We start from the raw sequence: 21,537 nt of genomic DNA, 5'->3' as shown, positions 1-21,537 counted from the left end.
TTATACAAGCTAGCATAATTTATTTATTTATTACTTTTTTTACACAATTAATTATTTAATGGGTAAAATACAAATAAAAATTCTATTATATACAAAATGTGCAAATATTCCCCAAATGTTAAAAAAAACACTTTACACTTTTCCAATTGAGTAAATAAGGATATTTTATCAATTTAAAAATTAAAATAACTAAAATGCCCTTAAGACAAAATAAAAATAAAAATAAACATTAATTTCAGGGTGAGAGAGAGGAGAGAGAGTTATTAATCCTATTTTTGGGTTTTTAACAAAAAAAAAAAAAAAAATCAAAATTGAGGGTCAAAAAATATTAGGAGGCAATTTGAATATATTTTAAAATGTTAAGAATATATATGTAAGTACTAAATAAAAAGTATATGTTTTTGTCCTTTTTTTTTTTTTTTTTTGACTCGTTACTCTTATTTAGTACTACTTTCATTTGAGATTTTTTTTCGTAAGTTTGTAGGAGCATCGAAATTATATATGAGAAATTTGTCTCTTGTTGTATCCTTATTACTTTGACGTGTTAAATGTCTTTTATACCCCTATTTAATTTAATAACAATTTACCTATATATATATATATTTGAAAAAAAAAAAAAAAAAACTAATCAACTCCTAAAAAGAAACCTAATCAAATGTCATTAACAGAAAATAAATAAGAAAATTAATACTTTGCACTATTTCAAAGTCACTTCATGATGACAATATATAAGGTTATTAATGTCTTTTAACATAAGAAAATGACAATTTAGACATTTCTTAAATTTTCATTAACGATATGGGTGTCATTGAACAAACGCGTTAAATCTCGTGAGAGGTCAAAATAATAAAAGTCAAATGCTCTATTTATATGTAATTTGTCTAAATTTTAGAGAAACTTACCCAAAAAAAAAAAAAAATCTTTCATTTGGAAGAGTAGACTGTTTTATATAATTATTGGCGCTGATGCTTAAACAAGGAGTTCATTGATTTGAAAATAATAATAATAATAATAATAAAATAAAATAAAATAAAAATTGAAAAGATAGCGATGGCCCATTCTGTGGCGGCCCCACTTTTTCTGGTTCACCTGCGACTAAAAATGAATATTGTGAATCTTTATGTGGACGTGATCGCTATCGTTATTATCCTTGTCTTTATCCTAGATGAAGTAAGGCACGTAAATTTTTTTTTAACTCTTTTTTCTTTTTATTATTATTATTATTATTATTATTATTTTATCATACACCATTTTCATTTTTTTAATTTAAGTATTTTTTAGATTGTTTTTTTAGGGTTAACTTCAGTTACACCCCCTGAGGTATGTCCTAACTTCAAGGAGACCCCCCCTCCCCCCACGTTTACAAAATTTCAGTCAGACGTTCCTACTTTTTCTGACACACATCAGTCTCCCCCCTCAGTCAATGGTCAAAGTTGGTCAGAGATACTTTTTGCCGACGTCAGCAAAAAATGATCTTTTAGTGCCCAGATTGCCCCTAAACGGTTCTGTTTGTTTACAAACATTAACGGTTATGTTTGGCTTCAGGTTATAAAGCAATTAAAATGCCCAGATTGCCCACAAAGTCCATGTTAATGCCCAGATTGCCCCTCAACTCCAACGGTCATGTTTGGCTTCTATAAATAAGAGATAGGCACAATGTTCCTTTGCACTTCCTCTCTTATATTCTCCTATGTAAAGTGATGTCTCAATCAAGCGTAAATAGTCGTGAAGGTAGAAGCAGAGGCTATATACAGTATAGGAACAAGATTTGTCGTTGTGGGGATTTTGCTATAGTGAAGGTTATAGAGAATGACAAAAATCGCAACAAAGGAATGCTGTATTATACTTGTGAAAATGAAACATGTAGTTTTTGAGAATGGTGTAACCCTATAGATGGTTCTGTTGGTGCTGCTGCTGTTGGTGCTGCTGCGGAGTATTCACCTACAAATCAACTTTTGCTTGAGGTTGTTGCTGAATTGAGGTTGCAGAGACAAGTTATAGGTTCAAGGTTACAAGTTGTTGAAACAACTATTTTGTATTTGAAGATAGTTGTATTTGTTTGCTTCTTATTATCTGTTTTCGCTATTTATTTGAAATAAAATTATGCAATGAATATTGACCTATATTGAGTACATTTACCATTGAAGCATCATTAATCTATTATCATTGCACATGCATATACAACCACAAATCAAGCATCATCTATTACTGAGAAACCACAAAAAAAAAAAAAAAAAAAAAAAAAAAAACATAACCATTGTCAACCACAACTTACAAGTTTCAAACAAAGTAGGTCATAAAAAAATCCTCACTTTTGTGTGGTGAATAAAACCCAAAGGAGCCTCCAACTGCTAGTTACTCTCTCTAAAACCAGCTCACTGTTGTGTTTTTTTTTTTTGGTACTGCTGCTTTTGCTACTCTCTCTGTAATTGAATATTATGATTGGAATACTAATGCAACAATAAATTAATATGTATAAGGATAAATATTAGGTAATTTATTGCTTACCCGTGGTGGAGGATTAACACCAATACCACTCTCACTTGGCTGTCTTCCACCTCTGATGCCACTCTGGTTTGGCTGTCTTCCAACTCTGCTACCACTCACATTTTGTTGAGAACCACCACCAATGCCACTCACATTTGGTTGAGAAGCTCCTCTTGCACGTACATTTCTTCCACCTCTTCCACTTACATTTCTTCCACCTCTCCTAGCAGTTTGGGACTTAAAAAAATTTAAACAAAAAAAATTAGCTAAGTACAGTATTGGGTAATCATATAATTGAAAATTTGTTATAGTGAACATAAGTAAGGACTTATACCTGTTGTGTAACACCAGAAGTTCCTGCTCCTTCTAATCATTGAGTTTGAGACCTTATGTTTTCCTAAATTAATAATTAGAAGGTATATAAATCAATAATAAAAGAAATTTATCAAAACATAGCAAGTTTAAAATTGACTTAAACACTCACTGTTGCTGTTTGAGCTTTTCTTCTTCCACTTACAGCGCTCCCTCTTGCTACTGCAGCTCTTTCTCTTACTGTTTGAGCTCTCTGGCAAGTCCTCCTATTATGACCAGTTTGTAGGCAATACTTGCATGTTACAACTGATGATCTCTTAGGTACTACACTTGCACTTGCAGAGGTAGGTTCACCTTGTTCCCTTCTTCTATTTTTTCTTGGTCTACCAGGTAATCTTCTTGGTTTAGGAGGGTATAAGTCAATTAATGGAGTTTTGGGCCACATCTTCTCATCCATCAAATGATGACTCATCCTACGGTAGGCAAGTAGATATGTGTCCTTGCTGTAACAAGGATCACAAAAATGCTCAGGGTCCTGCCTATTCCATGAAATAGCACCAGCTGCATGCCTGCAAGGTATCCCTGATATCTGTCATGCTCTACATGAGTAAGTCCTCAAGTTTAAATTAACCACACTTACTCCCACCACTTCATGAACTTCAAACTCCTCCCTCCCAGCAGGACAAACTCTACACCCTCTTAATTCTTGAATGGATGTGTTTAATTTTTTCAAAGCATTTGGTGTCAAATTTCCCTTCCAAGTTAAAACTTTTTGATACCTTTTCTAGATTCTTACCATTAATTTAATCCTAATCCACTCAAGCATATTCAAGATTGGCTTAGACCTATAATGACTAACCCAATTGTTGAAGGATTCAGTCAAATTGTTTGTGATATGGTCACTCTTTGATGTCTCACCATACCCCCATCCTAGACCATATTTCCAAAGGCCTGTTCATTAGTCAATTATGAGCTTCTGTAGAAATCACATTCATTTGATTCATTGCATCATTAAATTCAAGTTCATTGCATGATCTTGCAGCTTTCCAGAAAAAAAATTTCAACAACAACCTAGGATTATCCTTCCTAAAACTGTTAAACAAGTGCCTAGAACAAATCCTATGGCTTGCCTCAGGAAATAAGTTAGAAATTGCAACCTCAATACCCTGAAATGCAAAATAAAATAAATTAAAAGTAATTATGAACAATTTAATAATGAATTGTGTAATAATGAACATTTAAAGAAAAAAATTATACCTTTTGCATATCAGACATAATTGTCCAATGTCTGGCATGTGCATCTACACCAAGAATATCCTTCAAATTATCTAAGAAAAAAGTCCATGTCTCCTTCCCTTCACTTTCTACCACAGCATAGGCAATGGGGAATAGACCATTATTGCCATCTAAGGCCACAACTGACAAAAGCACTCCACCATGTGGGCCCTTTAAAAAACAGCCATCTAACCTAATGAACGGCCTACAGCCTTTTATAAACCCAGACCTCAAAGCATCAAAAGTAATGAAAATCTTTCTGAATCTATTCACTCCATTGAATTCAGCATCATAATAATCAAGTGTGACCAAACTGTCAGGGTTTGTCCTCCTAATTTCGTTCCTATAGGAGGGCAGCAAACTGTATGACTTCCCATAGTTACCCTCAAACACATCCAATGCCTTTCTTTTTGCCCTATAGTATTGTTGTTTCTTTGCCCTAATGCCATATTTTTCATGCAGTGCAGTTCTCAGACTTTCAACTGTCATTTGTGGGTTTTGTTTGAGTTTCTTAAAAAACTTCTTTGCAATCCATGTAAAATTGGCTAATGGATTTTTATCACCCCTCACACAAGAATGATTGTCATTGTATGTTTTTATCATGTAATTCTTACAATGCAGTGGGGAGGCATGGATCCTCCATGGACAACCTTTGGCTTTGCAAACACAAGTTACCCTTGAACTCTCATTTTTTGTCTTTCTAATTTGAAACCCTTCTTGGATTGTATAATCTGTTAACACCTCTCTAAAATGTTTCACATTTTCAAGCAATAAATATTGTTCTAGTTTTATAGGCTGTCCTTTAACCTTTACATATTTCTTCCTTTTAATATTTTTATCACAATCCTTGCTCTTTGATCTATTTCTCTTCAGATATTTCACACCAATCTCTACACTTGAATCAAAATGTGCTTCATCATTTGACTCATAATCTGACAGGCCATCCTCACAATCCACATTGTAGTCTTCATCATTGTCTTGAAACCCTACATACTCACCATCTGAGCTATCACTGTCAGTTTCAACACAATCAGTATAACCTTCTGTCATCTAATCTTGATTCTCTTTCCTAAAATCATACACATCATCTTTCTCACATCACTATCCTCTTCTTCATTGTTTTCATCACCCACTTCCTCATCACTATCCTCTTCCTCTCCCTCACTATTTTCAGCATCCACTCCATAATCCATATCCTCATAAGAGTCATCCATATCAGTTAATATATTTAAGGGTTCAACTTCTTCTATCTCAACATACACATTAATGTTAATTCTTTCACTATTTAAGTATAACATGTCCAACAAATCAGCTTCATTCTCAACCAACATCTTAGAATAAGAATCAGGAACATCACAGTATATAGAATAAGTAAACCCCAAACCCCCAGGAAAATCCTCAAGAACAGCTCTACTTATGTCTTCCAGGAAATCATACAAACCATACTTATCAAGGTCTACATGATTAATAGTTCTATATTTTGACTTGTAGTGCACGTAAAAATTATGATAAATATCTCCCATCACTGTCAATAATTCAAATAACAAGAAATATAAAAATAAATAGCATAAATAAGGCACTGGCCAATTGAAACAAAGAAATTACAGACAAATTGAACAAATTCATGCATTTTCAAATTAGAGACATTTTAACATAAATTAAACAAATTTATGCATTTTCAAATTAAACCCCAAATCGAACAATTTACATACAAATTGAAAAAAAATCAAGATCCTAAATTTATAGACAATCGAATAATTCAACAAATTCAACAAACCCAACAAAGAAACTTAAAAACTAACCCTAAACCCCCCAATCAAGGTCCTAAATTACAGAAATAAATTTAACAAACCCTAAACCCCCAAACCAAAACAACCGAACAAAGAAACAGTTAAAAAGAAACCCATTTTTCCAAACCCGAAACCCCCTATCAACTAAAACCAAAATCAATTTTTAGAAAGACAAAATCCATACCTCTAAATCGTGATTTTTCTCAACAGCTTCAAATCAAACAAATGTTTCCCCTTCGGACCTTCAACTATCTGCAGATATGTTGTTTGATCAAGCGTATTTGGTGTACGTATCAACCAAAATTGATGTCTTCACATACGAATCTAGGGTTATATCTCTCGGTTATCTCATCTCTCTACCTCTCTATTTAGGGTTAGTTGACCAAATGAATTTCCAAAACCTAAGTTTGGGTTAACGAAGTAAAGTGGATTGAAGTATTTGGCCACTGTGATTACAAGGTGTTTGGTTCACAAGATAAAGCAAAATTAGGTTAAAGTTACACAAACTTTGGTTTGGTTAAGTGTAAAGAGGAAAACGACAAAATGACAATTTAGTCATTTCATTCATTTATTATTTTTTGTCAGCCGACAATATCTAACAGGGAATCTGACTAAAATTTTACAAACGTGAAGGGGTCTCCTTGAAGTTAAGACATATCTCAAAGGGTGTAACTTAAATTAACCATGCTTTTTATTACTTATCTTATGAATGTTTTGGTCAACCTTCACTTACTTTTTAGATAAATAATTTTTTCTGTTTTAATACGTGCATCATCATGTATATGTTGAATTTGACGCTACTACTTAATTCTATTTTCTCTAATTTTATCACCTAATGTTTTTTTTTTTTTTTTCTCTTCTCACACCTAACGTGGCCCCTCGTACATTCATTATTTATCTTATTTTGCTACGCCCAAGTCTTTGCTCCGTACACCATCACTTTCTCTAATTTTATAATTCAGTAATCAATGAATTGTGTAATAAAAGTTAAAGACTTTGTTGAGTTGTGTAATCTGTTGAAAAATTATGAATAGGAAAGAAAATATCTAGTCTATTTATTTTATTTTATTTTATTTTTTCTTTATTGACAAAGAAATTTATATATCCGTTTTTCTCCTTTAAAAACACGAACCTTCTCTATCTATTTCGAAAGATACATGAAATGCCACTAACTATGAGATTCTTGATTAAATTCAGAATTAAATATATAAAACTTTCCTTCAATTAATAAAAAGGTAAGTAATTTATATTTGTTAATAAATTACCGTCAAAGAGTAAACAGTAAAAGTAAAGGGTGGGTTTGATGAGTGTGAGCTTGATAAGGTTGTTTGATTAGGGGGTGTCATCTGATTAAATAATGGTGTAGTCTAAAAGAAGTTAATAGGGATCGATGTTATTTAAGGATAAAAAACACCTGTGTAAAAAAATATAATAAAAAAATAGTTGTCATGTATCACTGACCAAGCACGAAAAAGAGTACGTTATAATACCGAATATGACAGATCTTATAAAATTAAGAAAATATGGATGATAAGGTAGAAATAATAAAAATATATATAATAATTTTTATTTATCTAAAAATATAATTACAGAATCACCCGCAGTGTTCTGAAAGACTGAAAATATTCTTGCTGTGTTTAAATGACATTCGAATAATGTACAATCAAAATATAAAATATTCAAATATCAATAAGAACGACCTAATGGATTGACCGGGCAACTGTCTCTTGATTTTTTTTTTTTTATATAGTAGTTTACCCTTATTAATTTAATTTTTTTAATTATATACTCATGAAATATTACTATTGCACTCCTTTAAAATTACTAAAAATTTCATCATTGGCCCCACACTTAATTTTCTGAGTTCGTCCCGTGTCTAATGCCGTCATGGCACCCAAGGGCTTAAAAAAAATGCCTGCTTACTAAACAAGAGCCATGTTTAAAAAAAGAAATTTAAGAAGACCTAGTTTTTTTTTTTTTTTTTTCTTTTTTCTTTTTTCTCTGTTTTTTTTTGCCGCACGTGGTCCTTGGAACCAACCTAACCAATATTTGTATTTGTCAAGTGAAAGGAAAAAGTCCACGTTATCAACTTCAATTACAATAATAATAAAAAAATACAAGAAATTACATATATAAAAAGTAGAATATATTAAAATTATCAAGTTATTACTCTCTCTTTCATATTATATGGTCTTTTTGGCTAATAAAACTTTTTAAGAGAACGTGCAATTATTGCATTGTTTCTTTTAAAAATTACAAAGCTAGCATTTCAAGTTTAAATATATATATATAATAAATTTTGAATTTTTTTAAAATTTTAAGGATATTTTATAAAAAGATGTAAAATATGTTATTTAAACTTGATAAGTGAATAAATATTTTGGGACAACCCAAAAAAAAAAAAAGATGAATAACTAAATTGGAATGGAAGAGTAACTTAAATTGATCTTTATTACTCCTTCCATCCCATATTAGAGATCCATTTTTAGAAATTTGAGTTTTTAAGGGAACATGCATTTAATGCATCATCACCTTTTAAAATTATTAACTTGCCCTTATAATTTAAATATATATAGTTACAAAGTTTGAACTTTTTAAAAAAAATAAAAAATAATGATAGAAATATATAATTTATTTACTTTGACTTTTTAAAGAGGGGAATTAATTTGAGACATATAAAAAGAAAATAATGAATTATTAATATAGGACCGCAGGAATACTAAATTAGTAATTTATTAGGTTCCAAAGAGTTGTTAATCCTATGAGCTACCAAATTTGATTATCAAATCCTGAATTTAATGTACCACACGATCTTTTATATGAATAATTGTACCTTCTTAGACCCGGCTTTAACTTTGGGTCAGTTGTCATGTATAGTGTCTGTCTGGCGTCACATCAATTTCAGTCACATGCCATGTATCTCCCTAAGTGTGTGTTTGGCAATCTCATCAATTTTTACTTGTAAAACATCGTATGGTATGGTGTGTTCAATGAAGTTGTCAAATTAAAAACACTTTTGAACTGTAACCAAAACTCCAAATGGGCATCAAGTTCATCAATGATAATAATGGGCAACAAACAAAAGTGAATAGAAATTTTAGTGAATTTGACCAATCATACCACACACTTAGGATCACCCTTAGGGATGGCTTAGGCTTGAGGATCCCGATCAGACATGAGGATCACTCTGCTTACCCATTTACCAAAGATATGAGGATTTTGTAATGATTGAGACTACACAGATTTTTGGCTTGACATTAAAACAAGGATTGCGTTGTTATTATTATTATTGTAGAAATTTTAATGAATTTGACCTAATCATACCACACACTTGGGCCACTCCTAGGGAAGGCTTAGGCTTGAGGATCGCATGATACCAGTCGTAGTCGTAACGATTGAGGCCAGACATGAGGATCACCCCGATTACCCTTTCTCCAAAGACATGAGGATCCTATAACGATCGAGACCAGACACGAACCATATAAAATGTTTGGCTTAACATTGAATCAAGAATTACGTCCATTTTGATATCACTTAAATAAAGTTGAACGTTTGTCATTCAACTCTTACGTAGTCGCCTTTGCAAACTCAAGCTTTTTCTATTCAGATTCGAAGTGGGACAAAAATCTGTTTAACGTTGAAGCTAACCTAATCAATTTGTTGAAAGATATTTTTTTTCTAAAGTGAGAAACTTAGTCAGACCTGTCAATGGAAAAGTAAAGCAGCCGATAGATATTAATTAATATGATGACATTATATGTCTTGTTGGTCTTCACCTGCATTGTTCAATTAATCAGCTTAATTTTTGTTTGTTGGAGTATAAGTACTTCTCTTTCTCCAATTGTCTTTCATATAAAGATGGTTTATAGGATAATTAGTTCTGTGAGGCTATTCGAGTTAGTGTGTTCTTAATTAATTATCAAAAGAAAATAACGTAGTATTATTATACTAGGTTAGTTATTTTTTGGTTTCGGTCATGAAAACATCATATGTAATATCTTATGTACTGTCGTTTTAAAGCAATGAATGATTGAAGACTTGTGCTTTGATTTCATTTTAAAATAGATGTCAAAATAAATGTTATTTTCACGTTTGTATTCTTTTAAACAAATGTCGCTTTCACGGTAAGCTCCGATTCTGTGCACACTTCTACTCTCAGTCTCAGGCTCCACGCAAGCACTCTCATTATAGACATGCTCTTGCTCTCACTCCTACTTTGTGTGACTTAAATTTTATACCCGTGTGAATGAATACTTCAAAAAATTTGATGAATTCTTGAAGCCACGAGCGCACAATTTCAACATGGGCCCAGTGATACAAGAGACTAGATGCATACTAAAATTTTCCTATTTTATTTTTCTAATGAAAGGACGTGATGTTTATTTTAGATCATTAAATAATTACAGGGGTGTGGAATATTCTCGCACGTCATACAGCACGATCCATGCAACTATACTTTATCTTGGACATATAATTCAATCCCACTCACTTCATCGTTTAAAAAACACCAAATAAAGGATCTGTATGCATACTCAAACAGCCTCATATACTATTACTACTATTAGTAATATTCTGACGATTTTGTCATGTAACCAGCACATTATGCTCTCTCCTCGTATCAAAAGCACGCACATAAATGGCATTAACTCATAATAATTCATTTTTCATGAAAAATACGAATTCGATCCGAAGCACTTTCATTACCCTAAAAATGAAATCCAAAGTATATTACTGAGTACGTTGACTAAATATTCTTCATTTTCATATTCAATACGTCAATTTTTGTTTTCTACAATAATTCTCTGAGAAGAGAAAACTAAACCAAACAAACCCACGATTTAATTGGACGTCCTTTGACTTTGAGTGTGGTTACAGTCATACAGCTAGAGACAAGTTTGTACAGCACACCGGATTTGATTTAGGTAGGGTCTGGGATTCGAACCCAAGTTGAGTCAGAATGGTTGGCCAATGTAGGGGTTCATGCATCCATGCCACTTGCAGACATGGTGGGCCAAAAATTGCAATGAGAGAGATCTAACCTGTATGGTCAAAATAAAACTAAGCAACAATAGCCACCACAACGTTCGTTGGATCTATGTTTGAATTTGGAAACATTTGAACATTAAATTAATGTCACAGATATTATAATGAGGGGGTAATGCCACAGTGAACAATAATGCAATCATATCAACATGTACTTGGAATGATGGTATTTTAGTCCCCAAAAACATGGAAATGATTTGCATATAAAAAAAATATTCCGAGCGGTTCTTTGACATGATCGGACAGATAATAAGCTGTAACTCAGTCACTTCACTCTCTTACCTAATTCTCAATGGAAAATTCTTCTGGCAGGTTACAAAGTGCCCTCATAGTATTGCTGGCCACATCCAACAGCTGCAAATACTCATCTGCTCCATCAACAAGACGCTGCAGATCCCACAAGAACAAAAGTATAAAAAAAAGTGCCTTAAAATATTCGGCTGGAAAATATCTTCACTTTAAATTATATGCGATAGACAAGGTAAAAAGAAGAAGATAACCATCAGTTCAAAAAAAAAAAATCTAGTAAGTAATATAAAATTTAGGGAGCATATAAGAGAGAGAAGCATGAATGACCTGAGAACCTCTCAAACATAAGTGTGTGTGTATTTATATCTGATGAACACTTCACCAACTAAATTTTGGTTAAGACATCAATAATGAAGAGAAAACTATTCAGCCACTTTGTCATTGCATTTGGAAATGACCCTAATGGTTAGATCATCAAAGGAGGGGAGCTTTCTAAACTTTCCATTATCTGGATATTGTTTTAGATACAGGCAAATCATAATATTTTAAGGTTTGCAAGGTTCATTTTCTTGACTAAGAATATAGTGATACTCCCAAACTTATTTTATTTTAGAGCACAAGGGATCCTGAAACCATATAAAAATCATCGGAATCTTGTTGCAGACTGTTTGTAGTACTAAATAAACAATTTGACAAGAGCGACCTTATCTGCTTCACCAAGTTTCTTGCAAATTCTTGCTTTTTGTTCATCTGATATATCATCAGCTTCGACAACTATCTCAAATATCTGAAGACACAAAATATCAGTTCTAAAAAATATTTAACAATAGGAAAGCAGTTGAAGCATGGATAAAAAATAGTAACAATGGGACCTGGGAAAGCATCTGAGAAACTGGATATCCCTCTGCGATTACATTATTGACTTCCTTGTTCGCTGAATCGAAATTTCCACTTTTGCAAGCTGCAAAGAGAGCTTGAACAGTCTCCTCTGGGATAACCTGATCAATAAAAATTTTAGAAGTCAGCATATTTCGAAGTCTAAACCCACACACAGGAATGGTGCTTCAATCTGCTCGAATTTCCTTCAATTGATAATGCTTGATAACAAATCAATTAAAAAGTACATAATTTGCACAAGATCAATTAAGCTCTACAACTTGAAATATTGGGACACGGAATATGAAACATCCTACAACAAGATATCTGTTTCCCTTTGGTTCTTAACACATAGGATACCATTTATAATTCTAGACATGTCCATAACAGGATTTTTTTTCTCCAATCTTTTCAACTCTAGAACTTGGAAAAGGTGACTCGTGATTAACCACCAAAAATATAAAGAGAGGTCTTTAAAAAAATATATATGCTTATAGAAGGCTAAATTTAGCCACAACCGAATGTGCTGCGAGTCTCATCCTTTGCAATCTAACTATGAACTCATCTAGATCGTTTTGTTTTAATAATAAGTCTATCACTCTGAAATCTGAATCAGGCAGGGGTGGCAAAATTAGACATGACCTGTCATCAACATGAATCGAACACAAACACAAAATTAGTGGGTTGGGGTTGATCTTGATCGCAGGTCAATAATTAACCAATTTAATTAATCGTGTCGTGTTCGGGTTTGGGGACTCAACCTGTCAACCTGATTTGATATTGTTAACCACCATCTACTCCAAAAGCGTAAGCTGTTATAGATGGTGTAACTTTAATAGTTAAATCCTTCAACAAGCCCCCTCATGTGGGGCCTTCTTTTTGGTCAACACACGTGAAGTTTGAACATAGGACTTTGCCTGCTCTGATACCATGTTACAACCACCTATAGCTTAAGCTATTATATAGGGTGTAACTTTAATAGTTAAGTCCTTCAATAGACATGTTTAGTTAAACGTGTCATGTCAACTCGTTAATCAAATTCTAACATATTTTTAAAAAATACGATTATTTTTGTTAATGCATTGTATTATTATGAAAACCAAGTTAATTAGTTGTGTAATTTATTAAGATTAAATGGAATCTTTAGTCATTTCTTAAATTTTCATTCAATATTTTAATTTTCTTTGTTATAGTTGCATATTATAATTAAGAAAAATACTAAATAGGTTATTAAATGGGTAGTGTAGTGTCACAGGTTACAAGATCCATTTAATATTAAATAAATAGGATACATGTGTTATCTGTTTAATAGATGAGTCATGTTTGTGCCAAGGGTTTCTGACACCAATAATAAACAAGTTGTGTTTGGGTTGAAACATATAACAGAATAGCTTTGTCGACAGTGACTATTACTCTAAAAGTTAAACTATGTTGGAGACGCAATGGAAGCATATATAAACCAAAAGAAATGTGTAAAGATGAATTAGGAGGCTCGACTTCTTATCAAAATACTTAATTTTTTTATATGTTTAAGAGATTACATGACATGAGACACTTAATCCTTTATACAAGACTTCGCTACATCATTGCTATTTAGTACATCTTCTTGACTTTTCATTGTCCTAGACCAATTCATGTATTCTAAATCATATGCGTATGTAGACATATAATAGATAAATATATTTCCAACAAACTCAAAGGTCAAGTTCTCCATAGAATGCTTTTTGAAAAGCAAAAGCAGAAATTTGAAGCAAAAAGAAAGGGGGGAATTCACTAATTGATACAACCAGAATTATTAGTTTTGATCTTGAGAATTCAATTTCAACAGAAAACTTTATTCTAGTTAGAGGATTTAAATATTAAAGTTACACCCTCTAATCTATATGCAAACCAACTGCTATTTTTGTTTGCAATATTTAAAAATTCAAATTTGTATCCAGTTACCAACAATAAAGCAAGAGAACTAAAATGTCTTCACTGCCCCTTTTGAAGCAAAAATCTCTACGTACTTATGTAAGATTCAAACAGCATCAGCTCAAACTATATTAAATCTATCCATAATGCATGGCTCAGACACAAAGAATCTTGCCCAACATGTCATCAAGCTGATTTGACCCAAAAAAAAAAAAAAAAAACTGACTTGGTTGGACCAATGCCCATCATCAAATAAAATTGTGTCTGCAAAGAGCTTTCAGTATTAAAGCAACCCGAACTGAAGGAGGTAAGAAAATAAAGAACTGATGCCACCAAACCCTTTGCCCATTTTTCAAACTGAATCGTTTATCCCAACAATTCCATGTCTTGTAATCAATGAAAAATGTAAGAAGTTCTTTTCTTTATTTTTACTAGAAAAGGATTGTTATTTTATTTTTTATTTTTTTGGGAGAATACTCACAGGAAATTACAAGTTCTGAAAATTCAAGTATTGTTAACTTACCCCAGACACACTGATTAAGTTCTCAGAAGATATTGATGATCCAAATAAGCGAGCAGCTCCCTGTTCCAATAAAAAACATAGCAATAGGGATCAGAATATGACTTTCTTTTTCTTTCTTTTTTTTCCTCTTTTTTATATAAGCTTGATCAGAACCATGACAAACGACATCATAACTCAAGCTCTGTTACTAAAGGCAGTACACGGAACTAGTAATAAAAGTAAAAAATTATAGTTGAAAAGGGACTTTAAGTTACCACTATAACAAAGAAATCAGTATACTTGACCTTACACAAAACTCGTTTTTGTAAAGCATATAAAGTATCCAACTACACATCCTTAAATCGATCATTATGAATCTATATGACAATTTAAGATTAAACAATCCTATCAAATGATAAAAATGATTTGGTAATGTCCAGTGAAGACTAATTGCATCAGTGAAAAGAGTGACTTGGTCCACATCAAGATAAAGCTAGCAGCTAGGGCAAGAAGACAACCAAGATTAATGTGGAGTAAGTTAGTAAAAAGACATGAGAGCATTTTTTTTAAGTGCAATATAATAACAGATAAAAAAAACATAGCAAAAAGAACTTGTGAAGCCAAGGCCAAAAACTTAGGACAAGGTTTTGACTCCATTGAACTGTTTTTCTTAAGTTGGTAACCAAAAAAACTTCCATCAATACTCTCCAAAACCTGTCACACCGTAAATTGCATATTTAATTAGTATGATAAATTGAATTAACACACATAATAAAGATTTGAATCCAACATTTTAAATACACATGCAGTTAATCATCTAAAAATGACTTCAGATTATCATCCATCAAATGCATCAAGAATATTTTATTCTAAAAAAGCACAAGGCCACACAAATGATCATTAACATACCACATGAACGGAGAAAATGCAAACTTCCTCTTACCTGTAAGTATGTTATTGCCCGACGAAGATCGCCTTGTGAAATAGAGCTCAAGGTTGAAAGAGCCTAAAATCATACATGGATCATACCATCATTTACAGATAGTTAAAATGGACACAGATACAAGAAGCATTTCCATAACACTCCCACCCAGCCACACATGCACACAAAAACAAACAAATTTTCTGAAATAAACATCGAGCAACTCAATCCACACCTCTGAATCTAGATTGAGGCCTTCCTCTTTACAAATATGCAGTATACGGCTACTCATAACTTCTTCTGAAAGTGGCTTGAACCTAAACTTTGCACATCTAGAAGCTAGAGGCTCTATGATCCTACAGAGAAAAGTCATGTCAATCATGATGTTTGAAGATCCCATCAGTCAATTATATTTTGCTCAAAATAGAAAAAGGAAACCATTTCCACATTAATTTGTGTTTCTAATGTCAATCAACTAGTACACAAAGGCTCAAAGCTTAGCCCTTCAATCATGCATAATTTATCAAAAAATGGCATGTAAAGAAACTAATGCACATAAAGTGGGAGTGTTGAATTTGACTATTGGAGATCTTTTCTCATACCTTCGGATCAAACCCAATATTTCTGTCTCAAAGAATCATTTAAATGTGATTTTATTAGGCTGTAGGTCCCAAAATTTAAATTAAATTTTTATTATAAACTTTGTTTTTTGTATGGTTCTTTGTGACAAGTTGGTCATGGTTTCTAAGTGCCATTTGAGATATTAGCAACAACAATTTCAGAATTTTTTTTTATTTCTTTGATGACATTCAGTTTTTCCCTTTTTGTAACTTTCTTTCTATCCATTTTTTGGTTCTATGATAAACAGATTGATATCATATATTTCAATTTTGCTCAAGTAAAAATCAAGCAGATATGTACACAGATGCGAAGTTATATCTGCAATATATCACGATATACATCACAGACTTATTGAATGGAATCTTGGCAACTTTAAATGGCGAAGAACTTTGTTTCTATGTTACATGAAAACAAGGAAGCTTTGCACCTCAAATTTTACCCCTGAAAAAATTTAAACAAAAACCAGCAAGGCTTAAGTGATGAAGAATTAAGTATGAATTACTAGAATTTTATGTAGATTAATTAGGAATTGCCACCTAACACTAAGTTGAATGTATATCAGGTCATGAAAAAGTAAAAACAAGTTTCGGAAAGAAATAAGTTTGAAAAAACATATTAATTTTGATAAGAGAAGTGATTTAAAGAAGATCCTTTTTAATTACTTACTACAATTATTTTTGTTCAAGTCATTTGACAGTTTCCTGTTATTATTATCTTATCAGATAATTTTGTTAGCAAAGACATTCAATTGTTCCTTGAGCACTTCAAAACCTCAATAGGAATGTCATAGGCACCAAAAGTCCTCTCTGTTTTCATCTTTCTCGATGCAATTTTTACCTGAACAAGCATGAAATATCCAACTTGAGAGTAACCCCATGTTCCAAGTGGTTCAAAAGCTTGAAACGGTCAATGAGGCGTTGAAAAGTTAGAAAGTCACCACCTCTTTGATCGTGCAAAAATAATTGTTTTCTTTGATCACCATAAAGTTATTATATTCTTCTAATCTAAGAATTCCATATTTTAACTTCTCAAAACTCTTCCACCTTTCTCTATTTTCTCGAAGACCCTTGAATTTTTTTTCCCTTGGCAAGAAACTCACACACCCATTTGCCCCTGTGGGGACCTGAACCCTCACCTTCCACTTGGGAAGGTAGAGGAGATAGCACTAGGCTATAGCCACTGGTAGACCCTTGGATTCTTACTCTTGATATACCTTTTTGATCGGCGATGGTTGTCGGGCCTCTTAGAGCACACCATAGCCCACCACCAGTCACATGTGATCCTCCTGTCCCTCATGCATCAGGCAACTACTGAAAAAATCACTATGGGTGGCTCCAAGGGGATTAACACTCCCAATCTCCACACTTCTCAAAAACATCCCAATCTCCACAATGTGAGGCAAGAGTCTTGCCATTATGCTATCTCCTTGGGGTTACTCTTGAAGAATTTAACATTACTCAAAAATTAAGTTTCCCTAATCTGTTAATTTAGCAAGTTCGTATAGACTTCTCTCCATGCATTGTACCTCATCATACTCTATGCTTAGCTTCTATAACTACTTCTTAAGCTTCCATCTTTGCATACTTATATTTTCCAAAGCTTCTTAGTTTCCAATCTTTTGTCAAATTTATTAAAACTCTTCTTTGTTTTTATAATGGTTTGGACATTATTCATTCTTGTTCTAACACCAAGCTTCCTAGAACAATGGCCATATCCAAGAAAAACGGCCACGTTCCTTTTGATTCTCCTGAAACCTCTTCATTCCTTTAATACTTTCAACCATCCTATCCGATAATTTTTTTAATCAATAGAAGATTACATTGTGCATCACAAGACAATTTTATAGCATCTTCAAAAGTTCAAATACTGATCATCGTGATATTTTCATTGAAAGGGATACTTCAAAGCACAATAGTTCCAAAGTAGGTAAATAATTCGGGTATTATTTTAATATATTCAACATTACTCAGAATCAAACAGCAAGACAAAAAAATGGAAAAAGAAAACCCCCAAAAAAAAAATCCTACTTCAGCAAGAAAACCTATAAAAAGGCAGAAAAAGGCACCTGCTGATATAATTACAAATGAAGAAGAATCTTGTAACTTTGGAGTAAGTTTCCATGGTCCGTCGCAAGGCATTCTGTGAAGAAAATAGGTGTTTGATGCTACATTCATAGTATTACTGGATGGATTTAATGAACAGATTTAAGGAAGAAAAAGAAAATAACAAACATGCCTGAGCATCTTCAGTCATTGAATCTGCCTCATCTAGGATGATAATCTTATAGGGTGGGCAAGGATAACCCCTAAAACATAGAATAAGAAGCAAATATATGAAGTAGAAGGCTTGATAGAAACTAAAATAAGCCAAAAAAAAGTGATTAAAAGATAAAAACATATACCCTTGCCATCCTGAAGCTACTGCAATGCAAAAATGATTAACTAAGCAAAATTAGCAGAATAAAATTATAATAAGATATGAAGATATTACCCTTGACGGCCTGAGCCGACAGCAACAGCTGCAAAATTTTTTATTTTTGTTCGAACTACATTGATACCACGGTCATCACTTGCATTCAGCTCCAGCACCCTAGACTTGTAAAGTTCAGGTCTGTCAAAGACAAAGATTCCATTCAGCTGAATTAAAACCACAATTCATGTGAAAAGTGTTCAATAACGAAATGAAATTTATCATACAAGGAACAACTTAGAATTAGGCCATTGAAGGCACATTAAGGTGACTAAAAATTAACTTCAATGAATGGCCAACAACAAATCCATGCCATCCACAAAATGAAGAAAACCACAAAAATAGGAGCGATAACTCAAATATGAGCAAGCTTCCAAACACCAATTGAAACTTTATTGTCACGTGTCAGCTGGGAGATGTTTCTGTACATAACTGAAAACTTTTGGACAGGAAATATTCAGCAAATTATCAGACTATATATACAATTGCCTGAAAAGTTAATGTTTTCAAGGTAAAACCAATCTATCAAAGTTTTAAACTGAACTATAAATTCCTACACACAATTGCATCAACAAATTACATGAGAAGAGTTGAGGATTTATATATTAAAGTTACACTCTCTCGAATCGCTTAAGCTTTTGGAGTAGATGGTTGTTAACACGGTATCAGAGCAAGCAAGTTTTTGTGCTCAAACCTCACCCCATCACCTGTATAATTAAAGTTGAAACACATGTTGAATCAAAAGAAGGACACACGTGAGGGGCGTGTTGAATGATTTATATATTAAAGTTACACCCTCTTGAATAGCTTAAGCATTGGAGTAGATGGTTGTTAACAGAATCTACACATTAAATTGCTAGATTTTACATTAGGCAAACAGTTCAGTTTTGGAATATGTGAATGTGTATGCATGGACTCTAGCAATTTTATCAAAAATTGAACACATTTTCAGGAATGTCAAACCCCATTACCATACAAGCCTCATAAAACCAATCAAAATGCCAAGTATCCCAGCACATGTCTAAATCTGAAACAACATTCTTGTTGGGGCACAGCGGAAGCAAAAGAAAGAAAGAAAACAATAATTCAAACCACAACATAAGATATATACGTGGTTCACCCAAAATCAGGGTTACATCCACGGATGAGAAGAGATTCACTATATATGTAGAGATATTACAATAGTAGAGAATTTCAACACCGGACCGTACACGCAAACTCTTGACCGAGTTCTTTGTGTACTCCACGAGACTCCCTCTCGCCATCAGTGTTCACTCTACCAAACCCGTAACTCACCCCTACCATCATCGTACTTCCTTATGGGGCTACATCTCTCAACTCATAACTCTCAACAATGGCCTAAGTGTCTATTTATAGAGTCACATACCCAATTCCTTTGTGGACAAGGATTACAATTTCTTCTCTATAAGAAATTACCATAAAAATACACTCTAAAATAGAAACTAATAATAATGGGAATTCGAGACATAATTTCTAACAATCTCCACCTTGGCTCAAATTCCATTACGTTAATCATCGCTTCTCATGGCAATTGAATCTGGACAATTCTCTGCAACTTCAATCTTCTCGATCTTATTGCAGAACTCGGATTACCCCCCACTATACGTTGCTCAATCAGTCAAACCTCAAGACTCCACCTTGACTACTCAAGCTCCATGCCATGTAATCAAGCCGATTGACTCCACCTACAACTGAAGCCCGTTGTAGCACATGTTGAGACTTCTTGTGTTTTCTGGATCTCCTTCACCTTTGGCTCTGATACCAGTTGTTGGGGCACAGCGGAAGCAAAAGAAAGAAAGAAAACAATAATTCAAACCACAACACAAGATATATACGTGGTTCACCCAAAATCAGAGTTACATCCACGGATGAGAAGAGATTCACTATATATGTAGAGATATTACAATAGTAGAGAATTTCAACACCGGACCATGCACACAAACTCTTGACCGAATTCTCCGTGTACTCCACGAGACTCCCTCTCGCCATCAGTGTTCCTACCATCATCGTACTTCCTCGTGAGGCTACATCTCTCAACTCATAACTTTCAACAATGGCCTAAGTGTCTATTTATAGAATCACATACCCAATTCCTTTGTGGACAAGGATTACAATTTCTTAGAGCCCAATTCACATCTCTATAAGAAATTACCATAAAAATACACTCTAAAATAGAAACTAATAATAATGGGAATTCGAGACATAATTCCTAACAATTCTAAGTGATTTCCACAACCAGCACAAGAAATTGTATCGCTCCACAACTTCCAAACATGAATGATCTTGCAATTTGACAAAAACCTGTTATTCATAATCTCACGAAGGTGCTACTTGCAGATACAATTTGACAATACTACAACTTATATGGCACAAAAAATTGGATTTCAAATCAAAAGGAACATATAACGGCAAAGTACCCGTAAAGCTGATGGGCGATGGCGAGTGCAGTCGTTGTTTTGCCAGTGCCGGGCGGGCCATAAAAGAGCATGTGTGGACACTGCCCACATGAAAACACCACAAATTATAACAATCAGAACAAGGGTATGGCTAATAGTATCGCCTTTTGACGATTCCATGACAATCAAAAGCATGAAACCATATATTCACCCGAAAATAACTATAAAACCCTAACAATAGGGTTTCAAGCAAAACAACAACATTAAGTAAAGACCAAAAAAATTTCAAAAATCAAATGATATATTGTTGAATTCGAAGAGAATCGATTACGTTTGTGGTCTCGAGTGTGTTCGTGAGGACTCGAACGACCTCGTCTTGGTGAGCTACGTCTTTTACCTGCTTGGGTCGACTGATATGAATCGGCGACCAAAATATGGTCAGAGGTTAGGGAAAAGTAAATTATATAGATAAAAGTTTGGTTGTGTGTGTATACATATAATAAAAGATGAGAATCTGAGGATTAGAGAGGTTAATACTATTTCTCGACCCATGGCTGAGAGCTCTGCAACACTGGCGCCATGTCTTTCTCTCTCTAACACACACTCTCTGAGTCTCCTTTCTATGCTACCTGGAGTTTTCCCGCGGATTTGGGCATAAAA

General features: G+C 33.3%; 1 protein-coding gene across 2 annotated transcripts; it reads right to left on the bottom strand.

The window, feature by feature from the left end:
• Window positions 1-10,986: 10,986 nt before the first annotated feature.
• Window positions 10,987-21,537, bottom strand: LOC132274512 (replication factor C subunit 2). Of its 2 annotated transcripts, XM_059775798.1 has the most exons (12): window positions 21,415-21,537; window positions 21,209-21,287; window positions 20,899-20,978; window positions 18,482-18,601; window positions 18,227-18,296; window positions 18,057-18,130; window positions 15,606-15,726; window positions 15,392-15,454; window positions 14,470-14,529; window positions 12,029-12,154; window positions 11,860-11,943; window positions 10,987-11,294 (listed from the first exon to the last, which is right to left on the bottom strand). In XM_059775798.1, exons 1-12 carry the CDS (start codon window positions 21,456-21,458, stop codon window positions 11,190-11,192), a joined length of 1,026 nt encoding a protein of 341 aa, XP_059631781.1. In that variant the 5' UTR covers window positions 21,459-21,537; the 3' UTR covers window positions 10,987-11,189. The 2 variants fall into 2 exon arrangements, with proteins under 2 accessions (XP_059631781.1, XP_059631782.1); XM_059775799.1 differs by lacking the exons at window positions 18,057-18,130; window positions 18,227-18,296.

This window comes from Cornus florida, unplaced genomic scaffold, assembly GCF_030987335.1.
Source record: "Cornus florida cultivar Cherokee Brave unplaced genomic scaffold, ASM3098733v1 CherokeeBrave_3.0.0_Hap2_Chr09, whole genome shotgun sequence".
Taxonomy (NCBI): Eukaryota; Viridiplantae; Streptophyta; class Magnoliopsida; order Cornales; family Cornaceae; genus Cornus; species Cornus florida.
This window is presented reverse-complemented; position numbering and strand designations above follow the sequence as displayed.

What these genes read in the sequence shown, in the direction of transcription:
- LOC132274512 (XM_059775798.1), bottom strand. Translation starts at nt 21,458, where the DNA reads ATGGCGCCAGTGTTGCAGAGCTCTCAGCCATGGGTCGAGAAATA. An exon ending in ATCGCCCATCAGCTTTACGG is followed by an intron (nt 18,602 to 20,898) that starts GTACTTTGCCGT and finishes TGTCTTTGACAG; the next exon opens with ACCTGAACTTTACAAGTCTA. An exon ending in AACTTGGTGAAGCAGATAAG is followed by an intron (nt 11,295 to 11,859) that starts GTCGCTCTTGTC and finishes TGGGATCTGCAG; the next exon opens with CGTCTTGTTGATGGAGCAGA.